This window comes from Bos javanicus, chromosome 4 (assembly GCF_032452875.1).
Source record: "Bos javanicus breed banteng chromosome 4, ARS-OSU_banteng_1.0, whole genome shotgun sequence".
Lineage (NCBI taxonomy): Eukaryota > Metazoa > Chordata > Mammalia > Artiodactyla > Bovidae > Bos > Bos javanicus.
Genome location: NC_083871.1, coordinates 80,757,189 through 80,777,215, shown reverse-complemented (window position 1 = coordinate 80,777,215; position 20,027 = coordinate 80,757,189). Strand labels below are relative to the sequence as shown.

The 20,027-nt window shown below is 40.9% G+C and overlaps 1 protein-coding gene across 4 annotated transcripts in view; it reads left to right on the top strand.

Moving 5' to 3' along the window:
* SUGCT (succinyl-CoA:glutarate-CoA transferase) overlaps positions 1-20,027 on the top strand; it is an 861,069-nt gene that overhangs the window by 777,072 nt on the left and 63,970 nt on the right. The window contains exon 14 of one of the 4 annotated variants that reach the window (XM_061415379.1): positions 15,705-16,762. The exons of 2 other annotated variants lie outside the window; for them this stretch is intronic. In XM_061415379.1, coding sequence (XP_061271363.1) covers positions 15,705-15,811 — 107 coding nt within the window. In that variant the 3' untranslated portion in view covers positions 15,812-16,762. Of the gene's footprint in view, positions 1-13,416; positions 14,307-15,704; positions 16,763-20,027 lie in introns of those variants that run through there. One more of the 4 variants, XM_061415382.1, reaches the window with a different exon arrangement.

Below are 20,027 nucleotides of genomic sequence, written 5' to 3'. Positions count from 1 at the left end.
TTCTTTCTACCCCTTTACCTCTTGGAGAACGCTAAAGAAAAATTTGGAATTCCAAAGCATCTCTTGGTAGGAGACATGGCAACACATATTCGTCCCAATAGATTTGGATTTATGCTTTTAGATTTTACAAAGAACTTCCTAGCTCTTCTTGACTGAAGCTTTGAAATATACTGCAAATGAACATCCATATATTCTTTCTTTGCAGAGGGTCAAGAAAATCATAGCACCCATTTTAGAAGGACTGTTAAAGATTTACTATTTCAGGGGATAGAAAATAAACTATTTCCAGTATTGTTATAGATAGCCAAACACACTTGCAAATGGCATTGACACAGATGAGGAGGCAGAACAGAAATACAATGACCTACAGGTCACCTCTGGAAGAAGTGTCCAGTGAACAGGACCCTGAATCTTCTCAGCCTGATTTGCTGAACTGTGCAGATGGAAAAATACGACAGAGTTAGAAATATCCAGTTAGTAGAATTTCCTTTTCTGGGCCCATGTTTCCCATCTTTTTTTTTTTTTAATTCACTGGAGTACAGATGCTTTACAATGTTGTGTTAGTTTCTGCTGTACAGCTGAGTGAACCAGCTTTATGTATACATATATCCCCTCTTTGTTGAATTTCCTTCCCATTTAGGTCACCACAGAGCATTGAGTAGAGTTCCCTGTGCTATACAGTAGGTTTTCATTAGTTATCTATTTTAGACATAGTATCAATAGTGTATATATGTCAATCCTAATCTCCCAATTCATCCCACCACTAATTCCCCACCTTGATGTCCATACCTTTGTTTTCTATGTCTGTGCCTCTGTTTCCCATCTTCTGAATCCCGAATATGTGTTTGGTTCTCCAACTTTGCTTTGAGTGAAAACCTAAGTGAAAGGGTATGGGCCCAGCATGCGAGCAGAGGTGGTGCTCAGGCCCTGATAAGTGACTCACTTAGCTGAAGTCACCGACAAAACCCCGCAGAGATGACATGATCAAAACTCTTCCTTTTGTGTAGCTATACTCGTATAACCCGGGTGACATGAGGTGAAATGAGTAGCTTGGTGAGCCTCTGTGTGGGTACATTTCTGGGGGAAGGTTTTTTGAACTTGGGAGAATGAACAGTCAGAGCTAGAACAGGCCTGGCTGGGGGAGGAAGAAGATTCTGCTGGTAGTCAGACTTAGTATCTTTCATTTCCTGAGCACAGTGGAAGTAGATTTTCTCTACTCATCCCATGAAATAAGAGCTCTTATTATATTCCCTCTCCCTTTCTTTCAGGATGCATAATAGATATAGTTCAACAATGGTGGCAGATCTTCTCATGAGTTTTATGACTGGGGTTAGATTTGATGCTTTATAATAATAATAACACCAGCAACAGTATCTGTTAAAGTCTTATGTATAAAGCGCTGTCCTGGGACTTCCCTGGTCGTCCAGTGGTTTAGACTCCATGCTTCCACTGTAGGGAGCACAGGTTCGATCCACGATTAGGAGACTAAGTAAAATCCCACATACCTCACAGCATGATCAAAAGGGAAAAATAAATTAATAAATAAAGCACTGTCCTAATCAATATATGTGTACTAACACGATGTGCCTAGGAAAGCCTTAAGGCTACTGCCTGACGAGAGTAGCAATGGATACACACACACTTCATGTCACAATGACACACTCACACAGTGTGTCACTGAGCGTGTCACAATGGACACACTCAGGTCCTCTGCTCCACCAGTGTGAGTGACACCCCCACCTTCATTATCACAGACACTACCTTCAGATCATGTCCCTAGAACTCATGCACCCTAGGACACTTTGGGATGTTCAGAAGGATAAAGGGCAAGACATGTCAGGAGCAGAAAGACCGTAATCCATTCATTTCAACCTTTGCAAATGCTCTAGAAACAACAGGATTTATAAGAGGATCAGCTTAACTCAAACACTGTCAGCAAAACCCTCAGGAAAGTCTCTTCAGGCTGCCACCTCAGGGAAATAGCACAGTTTTTCAACTGTTAAATGTCCTAAGAACATATACTTCTACCAAAGAGGACCTTAAAATGCTCACCCCACTCCAAAAGATTTTTCTGTGTATGAATTTATAGATACAGCTTACCATTTGTAATTCTTTTTAAAGGTTGAATGGGGCCATAAGATTGCTGATGAAATAGGTTAAAAGTAGCTCTCCCAAAGACCACAGCTGGGAAAAATGAGAGAGGCTGAACACTTGGGCTTAACCACTTAGGGAGGCACCGTTTAGTGTCCTAGAGAACAACCAGCACACTGCTGAAATCGAGACATGGAGAGAGAAAGACATCCAGTGGAAACAAATGCTGGCTTATCAGAGATACTGAACAACGTCAGGAAATGAGGGACACTCATTTCCAGGGAAATTTCAGCTACTCCTTGGAGAGAGAAAAGAAGTATAACAGATACCTAGGGTAATATATATGACTCTAGCAGGAGTTGCAATTTTTATTAGTAGGAAAATAGTCGTGTAAAAATCTACTCTATAGGTAAATTCAATGAAACATGAAAGCCCCTCAAATAGAAAATACAGTAGTAAACCATACAGAACACTTTTTTCAATTTGTGGGAGCAATTTCAAAGTATTGGAGTGGAAGGGAGAAGGAAATACTTGGTGTTTGTCTGTTAACCCATGGACAATGCATTTTCTGATCTCCACAATTGGAAGTGATCTCTACATCTCATTTGCCATCTCAGTCCTCTGTATTTATCTGGCCATAACACTTATCACACCCTGAGTTGTAATTACTGGTCACCCATTGCTGTCTCCCATTAAACTATAATATTGTGGGTATCTTAGTCACGCTTGCATCTCCTGTGATTACCATGATGCCTACTCAGTAGGAGACACCGTAAATATTAGTCCAATAGACATTCTCTCACTCACCAGATTACATGTTCGATGAGAGATGAACTGATTACATTCATTTTTTTAAACTCATAGAGCCTGTGATAAATGGTTTTCAAAGATGGCCACCATCAGTACCTCCCACCCATTATACACATGCCTCTCTCTCCATCAAGAGATGCACTTTGTTTTCCTTCTCCTGGAACCTGTACTGGTCTGGTATCTTGCTTTTTTTTTTTTTTTTTTTTTAAGCTTTTTATTTTAAATAATTTTATATTTACAAACATCATTAAAATAATACTTTAGAATTCCCATATACTAGTTTCCATGAATGTTGACATTTTGCATAACCAATGTACAATTACCTAAGCCAGAAAATTAACATTGATACAATATTATCAGTTAATATACAAAAAATTCTACCAGTTGTCTCACATTGGTAGGCAGAATTCTGTAGTCCCCAAGATTTCCAGCCCTTCATGTACCACTCACTTTCTCCTAGTTATTCAATCAAACACTAATCTAAGTACTGCTATGGAAGGATTTTGCAGCTGTAATTAAGGTCCAAAATCAGGTGACTTTAAGACAGGAAGAAATTCCTTGATGGCTCAGGTGGTAAAGAATCTGCAATGCAGGAGACCTAGGTTCAATCCCTGGGTCAGGAAAATTCCCTGGAGAAGGAAATGGCAACCCACTCCAGTATTCTTGCCTGGAGAATCTCATTGACAGAGAAGCCTGGAGAGCTACAGTCCACAGGGTTGCAAAGAGTCCGAAAGACTGAGCAACTCACTTTCACTTTTCCCTTTCAATCTTAAGATAGGAAGATTAACACTTAAAATAGGAAGATTAGTATCTGGGTGGGGCTGACCTGATCACATGAGTCCTTTAAGGCTGAGTCTAGAGGTCAAAGACATTAGGCCAAAGATTTTAAGCACAAAGAGGGTTTGACATGAGATAGCTTTTCAAAAGTGACTCACTTGAACCAACAGAAAGGGGTAGATGTGATACAGTGCCAATTCAATGCCAAGCCTTGAAGAAGCTTAGCATCTTCTTTTGCTTTTGGAAATTAACCATCGTGGAAGACATCTGACTGGTATCCATGGAGGAATCCTGTGATATTTCATGCCTACTATCTTCAGAGAGAGAGAGAGGAGCCAGTTGGAGAAGCACAAAAACACTAGACATGTGAGTGAATCTTCCTGAGTCTCTAACCCACCCCTGCAACCTTGTGAGTATGACTAAGTGACACCAGCCCCTGCGCAGTGGAGCAGAATGACCCAGCTGAGACTTACCCCTATTTCTTACCCACATAAACTAAGATTGTTTTGTTCCACTGTTGTAAGATGGTTCATTATCAACAAAGGTCTAACTTTAAAAAGAAGTTCAATATTAAATATAGTTTGATAAAGAGCTCACAGCATCTTGGCTGACTGAAATAGTGAATGATATGTGCTGTGGCTTATTATTTTTTCCAATTGAAAAATGCCAGTCAAAAATCTGCTTTTGTTGAAAATTCTTCTGTAATGACCTGGCCTCCTATTGTCACCTAAGAAACGGAACAGGTTCCACTGGACAACGTAGTGCCCAGGGACAGCACTGACCAGATGCAAATTCCTTCCCACTGTAATGAAATTGAGGACACTAGGAATCAGAAATTATCATGTTCTCAATCTGGAAAGAGATTAAGTTCAGGAAAAGTTTGCGTTATTGAGGGGTTTCCAGGGTAGGCAGCCTCTAAACTGGCACCCCCATGAGCCTCACCCCTGCCTAACACCTTTATGGTCTTCCTTCCCAAAGTTGGTCTGTGGACACAACAGCATAGAGCAGAGTGGCTGGTACATCACTTCCCACATTAAGTTATAAAAAAACTAAAGAGTCTGTTTTCTCTGTCTCTGTCTCTCTGCCACTCACTCTGGGGAAAGCCAATTGCCATGGAATGAGACATCGCTACATAGGAGCCCACATGACAAAGAACTAAAGCTCTGGCCAACAACCAATGAGGATGTGAATCCAAGAATCACAGAAGTGCCTTCGGAAGCAGCTTCTCCAGCCTCAGGACTGCCTGGCAATGACTGTAGCCCTAGCCAACAGCTTATTGACCTCTCAGAACTGTGCAGCTTACCCAGACTCCTGACCCTCGGAAACTGTGTGAAATAATACATTTTTGATATTTTAGCTTTATGTTTAATGGATTAAGTTAGCTTTATTTTGAAGCAATTCATGACACAGCAATAGATCACAAATATATTTCCCCATTATATTATGGCAAAAAGTCATTTTCAATAGGTGACTTTCAACCTCAACGTTGTGATTTTCATCAGTCACACCCACTGTTAAGTGTGATGCAGCCCTGCGTGGAGGCATTATGAAGAGAAAGGAATGGAGTTGCTTGCTGTGTGTTGGCCTCTGTGTAGGAGTCTAGGGTGGAAATGATGGCAGTGATGTCAGAGTTGGTGGGTGGGAGCCTGTGGAACAAAAATACTGATAAGAAACTTCTGAAAGATCTCCTCAGAGTAATCTCTGCATTCACAGGATGTTCTAGACCCAGTGGTTCTCAAGAAGGATGGGAGAAGTCTTTCCCAAAAGGGACATTTGGCAACATCCAGAGACATATTAGCAAAGGTTAATAGAGTTTTGCCAAGAGAATGCACTGGTCATAATAAACATCCTTTTCCAACAACACAAGAGAAGACTCTACACGTGGACATCAGCAGATGGTCAATACTGAAATCAGATTGATTTTATTTTTTGCAGCCAAAGATGGAAAAGCTCTAAACAGTCAGCAAAAATAAGCCAGGGTACTGATTGCTGCTCAAATCATGAACTCCTTATTGCCAAATTCAGACTTAAATTGAAGAAAGTGCAGAAAACCACTAGACCATTCAGGTATGACCTAAATCAAATCCCTTCTGATTATATGGTAGAAGTGAGAAATAGATTCAATGGATTAGATCTGATAAACAGACTACCTGAACAACTATGGGCAGAGGTTCCTAACATTGTATGGAAGACAGGGATCAAGACCATCTGCAAGAAAAAGAAATGCAAAATGACAAAATGGTTGTCTGAGGAGGCCTTACAAATAGCTGTGAAAATAAGAGAAATGAAAGGCAAAGGAGAAAAGGAAAGATATATCCACTTGAATGCAGAGTTCCAAAGAATAGCAAGGAGAGATAAGAAAGCCTTCCTCAGTGATCAATGCAAAGAAATAGAGGAAAACAATAGAATGGGAAAGACTAGAGATCTCTTCAAGAAAATTAGAGAAACCAAGGGAAGACTTCATGCAAAGACGGGCACAATAAAGGACAGAAATGGTATGGACCTAACAGAAGCAGAAGTTAAAAGAAGAGGTGGCAAGAATACACAGAAGAACCATACAAAAAAGATCATCATAACCCAGATAATCATGATGGTATGATCACTCACCTAGAACCACACATCCTGGAATGCAAAGTCAAGTGGGCATTAGGAAGCATCACTATGAACAAAGCTAGTGGAGGTGATGGAATTCTAGTGGAGCTATTTCAGATCCTAAAAGATGATGCTAAAAGTGCTACACTCAATATGCCCACAAATTTGGAAAACTCAGCAGTGGCCACAGGACTGGAAAATGTCAGTTTTCATTCTAATCCCAAAGAAAGGCAATACCAAAGAATGGTCAAACTACTGCACAATTGCACTCATCTCACAAGCTAGCAAAGTAATGCTCAAAAACTTTCAAGCCAGGCTTCAACAATGAACCTTGAACTTGCAGATGTTCAAGCTGGTTTTAGAAAAGGCAGAGGAACCAGAGATCAAATTTTCAACATCTGTTGGATCATTGAAAAAGCAAGAGAGTTCCAGAAAAACATCTATTTCTGTTTTATTGACTATTCCAAAGCCTTTGACTGTGTGCATCACAAAAAACTGTGGAAAATTCTGAAAAAGACAGGAATACCAGAGCACCTGACCTGCCTCTTGAGAAATCTGTATGCAGATCAGGAAGCAAAAGTTATATCTGGACATGGAACAACAGACTGGTTCCAGACAGGAAAATGAGTATGTCAAGGCTGTATATTGTCACCCTACTTATTTAACTTATATGCAGAGTACATCATGAGAAATGCTGGACTGGATGAAGCACAAGCTGGAATCAAGATTGCCAGGAGAAATATCAATAACCTCAGATATGCAGATGACACCACCCTTATGGGAGAAAGTGAAGAAGAACTAAAGAACCTCTTGATGAAAGTGAAGGAGGAGAGTGGAAAAATTGGCTTAAAATTCAACATTCAGAAAACTAAGATGATGTCATCTGGTCCCATCACTTCATGGCAAATAGATGGGGAAACAGTGGAAATAGTGGCTGGCTTTATTTTTCTGGGCTCCAAAATCACTGAAGATGGTGATTGCAGCCATGAAATTAAAAGATGCTTATTCCTTAGAAGGAAATTTATGACCAACCTAGACAGCATATTAAAAAGCAGATACATTGCTTTGTCAACAAAGGTTTATCTAGTCAAGGCTATGGTTTTTCCAGTAATCATGTATGGATGTGAGAGATGGACTATAAAGAAAGCTGAGCACCGAAGAATTGATGCTTTTGAACTGTGGTGTTGGAGAAGACTCTTGAGAGTCCCTTAGACTTCAAGGAGATCCAACCAGTCCATTCTGAAGGAGATCAGTCCTGGGTGTTCATTGGAAAGACTGATGTTGAAGCTGAAACTCCAATCCTTTGACGACCTTATGCGAAGAGCTGACTCATTGGAAAAGACCCTGATGCTGGGAAAGAAAGATTGAGGGCAGGAGAAGGGGATGACAGAGGAGGAGAAGGGGATGACAGAGGATGAGATGGTTGAATGGCACCACTGACTCAATGGACATGGGTTTGGGTGGACTCTGGGAGTTGGTGATGGACAGGGAGGCCTGGTGTGCTGCAGTTCATGGGGTCACAAAGAGTCAGACATGACTGAGTGACTGAACTGAACTGAGACAGCATATTAAAAAGCAGAGATGTTACTTGCGACAAAGGTCCATCTAGTCAAAGCTATGGTTTTTCCAGTAGTCACATATGGATATGAGAGTTGGACGATAAAGATAGCTGAGCACAGAAGAATTGATGCTTTTGAACTGTGGTGTTGGAGAAGACTCTTGAGAGTCCCTTGGACTGCAAGGAGATCCAGCCAGTCCATCCTCAAGGAAATCAGTCCTGAATATTCATTGGAAGGACTGATACTGAAGCTGAATTCCAATCCTTTGGCCACCTGATGTGATGAACTGACTCATTTAAAAAGACCCCGATCTGGGAAAGATTGAGGGCAGGAGGAGAAGGAGATGACAGAGTATGAGACGATTTGATGGCATCACCAACTCAATGGACACGAGTCTGAGTAAACTCTGGGAGTTGGTGATGGACAGGGAGGCCTGGCATGCGACAGAACATGAGGTTGCAAAGAGTTGGACACTACGGAGGGACTGAACTGAACTGAACAGGGGCAGCAAGGGGGACCATGTGCTTCTGGTGAAGGAATGAGTAGAGGCCAGGGTGGCGATAAACATGAGCTCAGGACAGTTCCCAACAAAGAACAGTCTAAAATACCCATAGCAATGCTGTTGAGAAAAGTTCTAGAGGAAGCTGATCCTTGATAGATGAGCAGGTACCTGACTCATCACCTCTGTGTCCTTTTAGAAAGTTTTTTTTTTTTTAACATTATGTAATTTTTAGGGAGGAGGGAAGTGGGTTCACCGAGCTATAATATGATCTGCAGGTAAAACCTACACGTGTAGTCTTTATCTTTTTTTTTTTTTTTAATGGAAATGTGAAATCCTTATTTTGACTTCTTGCACTAAGTGTGTTTCTAAAGTAGAGGGAGCTAGAAGTTTCCTAACATCCCAGTGGTTAAGAATCTACCTTCCAATGCAGGGTACACGGGTTTGATCCATGGTCTGGGAACTAAGATCCCACATGCCACAGGGCAGCTGAGCCTGCTCACCACAACCAGAGAAAGCCTGTATACCACAACGAAGACTCAGTGAAGCCAAAAATAAAAATAAAGTGGAGGGATACAAAACATTTTCATTAATGGAGAGAGCTCAGTTGTTCTTCACAATAGCAGTTACATTAAGGAGACAAATCAAATTGCAGGGAAAAAAATCTTAGTTCTTAATAGTATCAGAGAACTATAACACATTCAGATACCAATTGCCAGGCCACATTCCCCTCCTGGGCCATAGTTAACTCTGAAGAGTATGGGTCTTTGATGAAATGATTTCTGAGGTCCTTATGAGATTTCAGGTTCTTTAATTCAATGATTCTTTTATTTAGGGTCATACTATGGATGCTCAGAGAATGCCATATATATAGACAAAACTAATGGACAGGTTTGAACAATAATGTTTAAAGAAGAGAAGACACTTTAAGTGAGGAATTAAGAGTAGCCCCTTTGGGTATCTGGTGATCCAGAACTGTAGAGAAGTAGAAGTTAGCAAAGTTAACAAATAAAAAATGGGATAATCCACACATCACTTGGCACATCTTCCTAATTCTTTGCTGGATGGACCCAGTAGATGGTTTACTCTGGGAAGAGTTGAGGTGTGATTGAGGCTGAAGTGTCCAGCATGGGAAGGGTCTAAGGTCAGAGCTAGGAGATTGGATCTCAATTGCAGCCTCAGCACAACCCAGCTGATCTCTTGATCAGCACACACCCCAGTATCCCTGAAAACCTACAGATATGAATATCATAGAATCTTTGCTATAATGTGGAGTTTTTGAAGGGGACCTGAGGACATGAAAACCAGGGTAAGTACTTGTTTAAAACATTAATCTACATTTGCAATTCTGCCCAATTGTTCTGACAAGGTAAAAATGAGGGCCAAACAACTCACCAATGAGCTTCCCATTGGAAAAAAGTTACCTCACCCAAGGAAATAATATTTCAAAGAATTAAATGGAAGAAGCACATTTAAAGGTCATAAGATAGAATTTAAGTCTAGATGATGACTTTTCCTTGGCCCTAATTGTCAACTCCATGGACCTAAACAAGTTACACCTAGAAGATATGCAAAGGGAAGGGCATTTAGCCACCAGACTTCCGTACCAATCTGTTGATTTTATTCAACTATCAGAACATGGTCAGGTTCCAGATCCACCCATTACTTCTCATGTCTACTGTCTCCATTTTAACCCACACCCTTCTTGCTAGCCCTTCTGCCATTCCTGTACTTTCCTCCAAACCCAGTTTAAAAAGTCACCTGCCTAGTAAGCCTTTTTAAAATTCATTCTAGTCCATTCTGATTGTATCTGATTACTCCTTTGCTCCATAGTCAATGACTGGCTTTATTTTTCCATCAACTGCATTGCTGAAGATCATTTTAGATGCGTTTGTTAAGTTTTAGACAGATAGAATTGGAATAAGGTGCTCAACATCCAGGAACTGGAAATCGAGATGGGAAGACAAGGGACTTCCCACGTGGTCCAGTGGTTAAGACTTCACCTTCCAATGCAGGGGGTGCAGGTTCGATCCCCAGTCAGGGAGCTAAGAACTGACATGCCTCATGGCCAAAAAAAAAACATAAAACAGAAACAATATAGTAACAAATTCAATAAAGACTCTAAGAAAATGATGGGGAGGCAAGACCTTTATATAAAATTTATGCAGATTTACTCACTGTGCTACGTAAGAAATGCCAGTGGTATTGGAGTTCAGGGGAGGGAATGATCTCTGTAATCTGGTGTGTTTAGGAAAGTAATTATGTAGGAAACACACATTCCTCTTCAAAGAAGAATGAGATTTAAATAAGCAGAGGCAGGAAGAGTATTACAGGCACAGGTGAGCAAGCTGGGGAGGCAGGACAGCCATGACCAATTTGGAAACAGAGCTCTTGAGTAAACAGATTTAGTGAAAGAGGGCTGCTCTATTGGAAACAGATGGGAAGACTAGAGAGGGACAGATGTTAGAGGGTACTTGAAGGTAAAGAGGGTAATTTTTTGGTGGGCACTGGGTGCCACATAAATATTCCAGCAAGGAAGTGACTGACTTACTGCTGTACTTTGGAAAGATGGCCCTGATGGATGCAATAGAACACATGGAATTATAGAAGGAGTGGTTCCAGTGCAGCTGTGAGTCAATAAGGGGCTGGACCAGAGATGGTCATCTTATACATTACTTCATACATATTGTGCCATACATCTAAGTCCTATCAGCTTTACTAGATTATGAATTCTTTGTAAATCAGAAATGCATTTCCCTTATTTTAGAGCATGTCCCTTGTCTATCTCGTGCTCAGAATCCATTGTCTGTTGATGTGTCAATGTTGGGGCTTCCCAGGTGGGGCTAGTGGTAAAGAACGCACCTGTCAATGCAGGATACATCAGAGTCCTGGGTTTGATCCCTGGGTCAAGAAGATTCCCTGGAGGAGAGCACGGCAACCCACTCCAGTATTCTTGCCTGGAGAATCCCATGGACAGAAGAGCCTGACAGGTTACAGTCCATAGGGCTGCACAAGAGTCAGACACGACTGAAGCGACTTAGGGCGTATGCATGAATCAATGTTATTGTTATAATTATTCTGTACATTTTTATCAGACTTACCTGCTCCAAATAGGTTATAAACACACAGCATTGGAATGGGCAATTGTAAGAATTTGGAATTTTCAATATATTCTCTAGGGCCAAGGGTACAGAGCCATTAAATTAGATCAGTCATATTCAAGCTGTCAATCCTGAGGGCTTGTTGGAAGATGGAGCCTTGAAAAACCACAGCCACACTTTCAGAGCTCTAGAAACTTACTACCTCCTCAAGCTTCAAGATTCAACCTTCTCAGGAAGAAGATGTATTTATACAAAGTCATGGTTGTGGTTACAGTTAGTGCATGGGAGACATTGACACAAAGTCTGAAAAACTCTGAGGCCATCTGTCTGCCTGCTCTGTGGAAAGTACCAGTCCCTATTACAGACTGAGGCTGAGCCCGTATGCCAGTTTGCAAAATGGCACTGCAGTTAATTATGGGACTCTCCCTGGTCGGTTTAGTCATGGCCAATTAAAATGGCTCTAGCAGTCTCCTCGGACCCTAAATTCTAGGCTGCCTTATTCTACTGTTTAACACTTCACTGTCCGCATGCTTTCTTTCCCAAGAGAGACTGGACGTTTCTTAAGGACAGAGTTTGTGTCTTGTACCTCTTTTGGATTCTGGTGCAAAATAGCAAGATGAATTAGTGTTCAGTAAGTAGTAGTTGAATTGGTCTGTAGAGAAAGCTCGCGCTCTCAGAAATCTGGAAGACCAGCTATTCTGTCAAACTCATTCTTCAGTGGTACAGATGCACTCCTGGTTTTAGTCTGAAAGGCTTGAAAACATAGTTCTATGTGTTCTAAAGGCTAAAAAGTGGCACAGAGGAAGAGTGCAAACAGACATGCCCAGCTGTTCAGTTCTACCCTTGGCATTGATGAAGCCATAGCTTGCACCCTTGGCTGATTCCTATAACTGACTTTTACTTCCCTTTCCTGGCATAGGTGAAGCCCCAGAATCTTTCTGAAGCACTGCTTTAGACAACCACTGGAAATAAACCTGAAGTGACACAAAAAATAAAATCCATTTGCCACTTCAAGACCACTGAAGTAACAACCAGTTGCATCTTTGGAAAAATTTCCTATAGGGGCAACATAATGTGGACAATAATGTAGCAGGAGGTACACTTTACTGGGTATTTAAATGATCTTTCCCTACATCCATTTCCCCTCCAAAGATCACTTTATTCCAGTCATGGTGACCCTATTTTTCTTACAAGGATAATTTTAGGGTGGACTTGTGATGCAGTTCTCATTAATGGGATGAGAGAAATCTACTGGAAGCTTCTGGAAGGTTAACCTCATCCTTTCTTACTGAATATGAACAAGAAATAATGTAGTCCTGGTTGCCATAGGAAGCCAAAATGTGACCAGGAGAGGAAGCAGCTTTGGGATGAACCAATGCCAAGAATAGCATACGGCAGAGGGAAAGAACCTAGGTTTTTGACAATCCATCAAGTTGTCAATCATTCTGTGCTGGAAGCCTGCTCTTCTGGATTCCAGCCTATATGAAACACACATTTAGTTATTGTTTTAGCCAGTTTGAGTTACTATTTCCGTTGTTTGCAGCCATAATACCTCTGGGCAGGGGAATTTTTAAACTTGATGAAGTTTTTCTCAGTTAATCCTCATAGTAATTCTTTAAGGTTGGTACGACCTTCATCCCCATTTCTCGGGGGAGGAAACTGAGAATTAGATTCCTGAAGCAAATTTCCAAAAGTCATGGAGCATTTTTGCATTGGAGCTGTCATTCGTACTCAGGAACCCACTCTCTTAAACATTATGCTAGAGTCAAGCTGTCTGTCAATTTATTCCACAGGGGAAAAAGAAAAAAAAGGAAAAATGTAAAGACTGGGCATGTTTGAATTTCTAGGAAGTCTTTTTTAACACATTAAAGGGAAAGAGATCATGTGTCTGTACCAAGTTGAAGACATAACGAAGCACCCAATGCCACCTGTGACTTAGAAGTCTGCATACAGAAAGTGTTTTATTTGGCTTCTTTCCTCCCAGCAGCCTGGAGCTCTATTTGAGAAGGAAGGAAAGCTTCACCACCATAAATCAGAGGTTCCTCTGCAAACTCCACATAGCGTGTCTCAGGCCTGCGGAAGGTGGAGTTCGTTTGCTGGGACAGTCAAGTCCTTTGGGTTGGGTTATTGAATCATTGGGAGGGATGAATTTGTGAACATGCATCCCTCCCAAGGCTGCCACTCTTGACAAATGCTGCACTCAGCACTCAGGTCCCCACTGTGAATAGACACTGTCTGTGCCACTCCTGGAGGGGCCTGTGCAGCCTGGAGCTGTTCCAATATTCCACATCATCAGCCTTCTAACTTCCCCGGGGTCAGCCATTCCTTTTTGGACAGTACCCTTTCCCAGAATTCAAACATACAAAACCTTTCTCTTCTTCAATATATTACATGTTCTTCCCCCCTCCCCACCCCACCCACTCCTTTTAATTAGACCCTGGATGGAGTTCCAAAACATTTAAAATCAAGGGCTACTTGTGATTTTTTTTCAAAGAATATCTCTTTTTTGTGTTATTAATCACTTTAACCATCTTGAAGCCTCTTTTGGCCAGAGGATGGTCTCAGATGAACGAAGTTTCTCTTGTGTTATGGCTTGTCATCAAAACTTGAAAGAATCTTTAGATAAAATGTTTTTTTTTTAAATTTTATTTTATTTTTAAACTTTACATAATTGTATTAGTTTTGCCAAATATCAAAATGAATCCACCACAGGTATACATGTGTTCCCCATCCTGAACCCTCCTCCGTCCCCCCTCCTCATACCATCCCTCTTGGTCGTCACAGTGCACTAGCCCCTTAAATAAACATTGTTTAAATTGTTTATTGTTTAAATAAAAATTGTTTAAATAAACAATTAAACAAAACTTCCGGAAAATATCTTTTGTGTCATATCCATGTGTGCAAATGTTGACTGGAAATCACATGCAGTCTCAAGGTTCATTATCGGATGTTCTCTCTCCAAACATTACCAAAAGGGTTCTAACATTTTGATAAGCATTTTTAGACAAAGCCTGTGTGGACGCAATTTTTACATGTTCTGTGGATTTTCAATAATATACTGCAGGCACGAATGTGTACTCCATGGTGGGGGGTGGTGGTGTGAGTAAAGTTTTCCTCAATATATAACCTTTTTCTTTTTACAAAAATTTCAAGCATAACTCTCATCCAAAAATGGCAAACTTTAAAAACTAAGATCGTAGAAAATTTTCTAGGGAATTGGCTTCACTGTAAGAGAATTTTAGGGTTTTTTTTTGAAACTTAACCTTTCTACACCAAGTGCTGACAGTTAACATAGAGGCTAGACTTGGAGATTTTGGGGTCTGGAAATAAAAGCCTGGTTGAGTTATTAGATACTCGAGGATTCACTTTTTATGATACTGACTTTTGTTTGATTTAACATTTCTACAGTATGCTCATCATGTTAAATTGTTTCTACACATGTGTATGCCGTATATTCTGAAAATGCATGGTGACAAACCAGACGTGATGGAAACGCCGAAGATCTAAACAAAGCTCTGGTGTCCTTCGTTCTCCCAGATAAATGGCTATTCCACCCCTCTCTATTTGTTTAGTTTTATTCCTCTTTTTCTGTGTGTCCCTATACTTCCTTCACCTTCCCAGTGAGGGAGAGTATCCTATTTCTCTCTCTTTCTCCTTTTTTTTTTTTTTTCTGGTAAAGCCTGCATTATCTTCCTTTATCTTTTCTTCTTTGCTTGGATTGGACAGAGTGAGGGTTAGAATGGAATTTTAATTTCTAACAGTACTTTCTATGTCTCTGATTTTCCCTTTTTCATTGAAACCTCTTCTTGTTTTCTGGATGTCATTTTGTTTCAAATCTCTAAGACTGTTCACCAAAAGTTTTTCCTTCATTTAAAATAATTGTCTTCTGTTTCCTAATTTACGTACCTACTTCCTGTCACACTACCTCTGAAGCCACAATACAGTTAATAACCACTTGTACTAAGGGTTAATTTGACCAATGGCTCAGTTGGTGTCAGCCTGATCCTTCTGTTGAAAAGTTCCCCATCAACCTTCCCTCTTACGTTTTCAGCATCCATTTCCAATTATTGCCAAATTCATTGCTTCATTGGTGACTGTAAAATGGTGATTTTTTTCCCCTTAATTAAATCCATTGTTATTAGATAAGAATTTTTAAAAAGTTATGATCAAGCTTCCATTTTGAATTATAGCTTCTATATTTATTTTATATTTCCAAGTGTAAGTAGAATTTCATCTGATTTTTTTTTTTTTTTTTTTTTACTGAAAGCAATTTAGAAATCATTGAGCCAGGATCTCTAGGGTACCTTCTAGCTCTAAAGGCTTATGATTCTTCGACCTGTGCTGAACCAATGTTTCATGACAAAACAAAGAAGTCCAGCTGATTGAGGTTCTGTTGTGATGGCACAAAGGTAGCCGGCTAGATTCTCCTGCTCTGGAGGAGACTGGATTTTGATGAAGCCATGGACAGTCCCTTTGGGCAACAGCCTCATGTTGACTCAAGGGAGAATGACCTTCAAGCCTTCAGTTCTTAGAAGTCATGCAGAATGATTTTTATGTCAAGTTGTACAAGTATGTAAGATATAAAACTGGGATTAAAAAGCATAACAAATATAACTTATCCATTTTTCTTCCCCTCATCATTCACTATGGGATCTTTAGTTTCTTCTAAAGGGTCCTGCAACTACTCCTGTGGTTTATGGAATAACAGGCTCTCCAGTGTTCTTAGAAACATGGCAGCATCCATCATTAACCTCTTCTCATGACCTATCACCCAACGGCTTGGCTGTTCTGAAACCATAACCTACAAGAATCACTCCTGAAGAACACAGTTCTGCTATATTCTCTGAACTCCCTGATGGGCTGCTCTGATCTCCTTCAAAGTGGGAAGAATTCCCTTCCTCCACACTGATGCTCCATTTCATTACCTGAATAGAAAGGCTATTCTCTTGTGCACACAATGATTTACGGAGAGTTGAGTGAACAGCCCTCTCCAGCTGAAGCCACTGCCTCCTCTCTGGTGACTCAGGCACCTGTTTATGGTGCTTAGGAGACTGGCTCACCTGAATGACAGCCGACTTTATTGCCTTCAAATGCTCCTTCTCTTGCTTGGACGTGCAGGTGGCCCTGTGTCCTAACATGAAAGAGGATACTGTTGGACCCTTTTTCAACATGAGAGTTGCAATGACTCCAGTCATGCCAAGTAAAGCAACAGGCTGGAAGATAACCTCAGACGTCTTTTCCAGACATCCTTTTCCATGTGGAAGTTGACACTGGCTTCTCCCACATAGGGTGGTTCTGGAGAAAACTGAGATGAAACCTTGTTGTTAAAAGGATTGTGTTTATTCTGAGGTCCTTGCTGTCACTTCAGGGAAAACTGACTGCAGAAGGAGCAGCAGGAAAAACCGAATCGGCAAGCCTTGGGAAGTGTCCTAATCTAAGACAACATTTAAGAGCTAATATAGAAAAAATGTACATGCAAAAGCCAACAGAGAAAGTGAATCACTTGATTTGCCAAGTAAACCAATGTTGGCTCTTAATTATTGTGTAAATCTCTGAGAAATGTTATTTTTCTCACACCTTTGCTTGATTCCAAGCTTTCTTTTGGACAACATCTTGGAGCTATGAAACATCCTTGTAGAGATTAAAGCAGCTGACTAGACCTGCCACCAATAGGAAGTTCTCCTGTTACCCTCCAGGCATCAGGGGATGATCCATCAGGTTGAAATTGTGGGGAAGTAGAACTCATTAATTTATGAAGATTATGAAATGGCAAACACTAAACTTTAAGTTCTTAAAGTCTGGTTAATAGAAACAATTTTACATAAAATTCTGTTTACTCCTAATCCAAAGTAGTCAAAAAGACCCACTTGTTCTGTGGAGTAGGGGACTCTGTATCTATCATCAGTGGATGGGATTTCTTTATGGTTGTGTTATAGAGAGGACCATCTTAATTCCAAGGCACTTCCTCCAGTTCAAATTGATCCTCTTTTTTCCTATGGAAGGCAATACCCAATGATCAATGTAGAATATCTATTATTTGTAGCACACATCAAGGGGGTGTGTGTGTGTGTGTGTGAGCTCTCAAGATCTCCAGTGCCATTAACAGAAGAAGAACATAGATGTGCTCAGTATTAGAACAAACAATAAGGCTCTTAGAGGGATGGTCACACCAAAATCTACTTCTCAATGAATTTGAGTTAACATTAATTTAAAGGTAATAAAGATGTTACAAGGGAACATTGACCTTTTTGAAAGTTGTATCCATTTAGCTGCATAAACAGAACAATAAAGTCACTGATTTCTTGGTCTAATTTTAACGAGTAGAAAAAGGAGTTATCAGAATTAGTACTTTAGCAAGTAAAACCAGTTTCATCTTATTTCATTTATACTAGAAGCACTCATTTGCCCTCATCTATTTCTTAGAAAGATTCCCCACAGTTTAGGGCCACGTGTCCCTGGCTGTTTTCCACTCTCCTAGGTTATGTGGATCATTTGATTTTCTCCGCTTAGCAGAGATTTTTTACTGCCTAGCCCTCAGCTCTGACAACAGAGTGCCCAGTGAAACTATCTTCACGGTTCACTCTCCAAGTCTCTTCTCATGGCTCAGCTGTCCTGTCTAACTGCAAGCAAGCAAGAGATTACACCAAGGCAATCAGAACTTGGCGTCCCCAACTGGAGTTTGTATGTTTGCTTGTTAATAGCACAGGCTTGTTAATTATGTATCCATCCAGTTCATGAGATGCAAGAGGTGAAGACCTTTCCCATGTGTATTTGGAATCAAAGCAGTGTGCCTTGGTGGTTTGGGACTTTGGACCCAATCACTCAGCTGCTTTTTATTCCTCGAATCAACCCCATGTGTGACTTGAGGACCTTGAGGATGTGGGAGCAGCAGTTTCACTGAATCAGTTTCTTTTATTTGATCCATAGGTAACATTGTTTGTTGTTTATTTGTTTGTTTATTCATTTGTTTATTGTTGTTTATTCTGACTCCTTGCGACCCCATGGACTGTAGCCCACCAGCCTCCTCTACCCATGGAATTTTTCAGGTAAGAATACTGGAATGGGTAGCCATTTCCTTTTCCAGGGGATCTTTCCAACCCAAGGATTGACCCTGTGTCCCCTGCTTTGGCAAACAGATTCTTTACCACTGAGCTACCTAAGAAGCCCGTAGGTAACATTCACATGGAAGTTAATCACATAAGCCCTGAAGTTCCAGCTGCCTTAAGGGCACATCTTTGTTCTGACATATATTCTGTGTGATCTTAGAAAAGTTTCTTAACCTCTCTGTGTCAGTTTTGTCTATAAAAGAGAAATAATATGTATGTTTACCTCATAGGATTGTCATGAGGTTTAAGTGAGATGATGGTATAAATACTTAGGACAGAGTAAGGTATTCTTAAAAGTTAATTGCAATAATTATGATAAACAGTCTAAGACTGACCTGCTAGAAGTTAAGGATGGGGCTTCCCAGATGTACTTTACTTGTTTCAGTGTTTCAAAATGCTTGAAGAGTGAAAGTGTTAGTTGCAGAGTTGTGTCCAACTGCGAGACCCCATGGACTGTAGCCTCCCAGGCTCCTCTTTCCATGGGATTCTCCAGGCAAGAATACTGGAGTGGGTAGCCATTCCCTTCTCCAGAGGATCTTCCTGACTCAGTGATTGAACCTAGGTCTCCTGCATTGTGGGCAGATGCTTTACCATCTGATCCACAAGGGGATCATAATACAAAGTACTGCTTAATTTCCTGTATGTTTTCCTATAAAGCAGTTGATATGTCAATAGCTCATCCTCAGTCTGAAGGTACAGACAAACCTCACTTGCCTACGCCAGGGAGGGTCCTACTGATCCGGCACCCTACTTGGGAAGCAGGACACGCACACAACCACAGACACAGTCTCCGATCTGTTCAGTTTCCAGGAACTTCCGTCACAGAAAAGTTCTGTGTTCCAGAAAGAGGAATACTATGATTATGGCTCATCAAATCAGACTGAGTTTTCTTTCACTTCACCTCTCTTGTAACCTTAGTGAAAAAAATAAAAAGTAAAAACAAAAACAGGTGACACACAGCCAACCTGCGGGGTAGTAAGTCAGAAGGGCAAGTGGAGGGACACGATGTTTGTCCAAGTCACACGAGGAAATCAACCTGAGTGTCCAGCAGCCAAATCATTCAGTTGCATTATAGGGTAGCTGGGCTTCCCTGGTGGCTCAGTGGTAAAGAATCCTCCTGCAGTGTAGGAGACTCAGGTTCAATCCCTGGGCCAGGAAGATCTCCTAGAGGAGGGCTTGGCAACCCACTCCAATGTTCTTGCCTAGAAAATCCCATAGACAGAGGAGCCTGGTGGACTATAGTCCATGGGATCACAGAGAGTCAGACACAACTGAAGGGACTGAATGCACAACACACCACAACACGGGGTAGCTAGTGGTAACGATGGTTGTACTGGTGGGGTTGGAGGTGGTGATGATGGTGTTGAGGTGGTGGTGATGGTGATAGTGGAAGAAGAGGCAGTAATATGAGTAAGCTCTAGATTTTTTACCACATGATTCAATGGTACTTCAAGGGTGCCATAGCAGATATACTGGCTTGGAGAAGAATCGA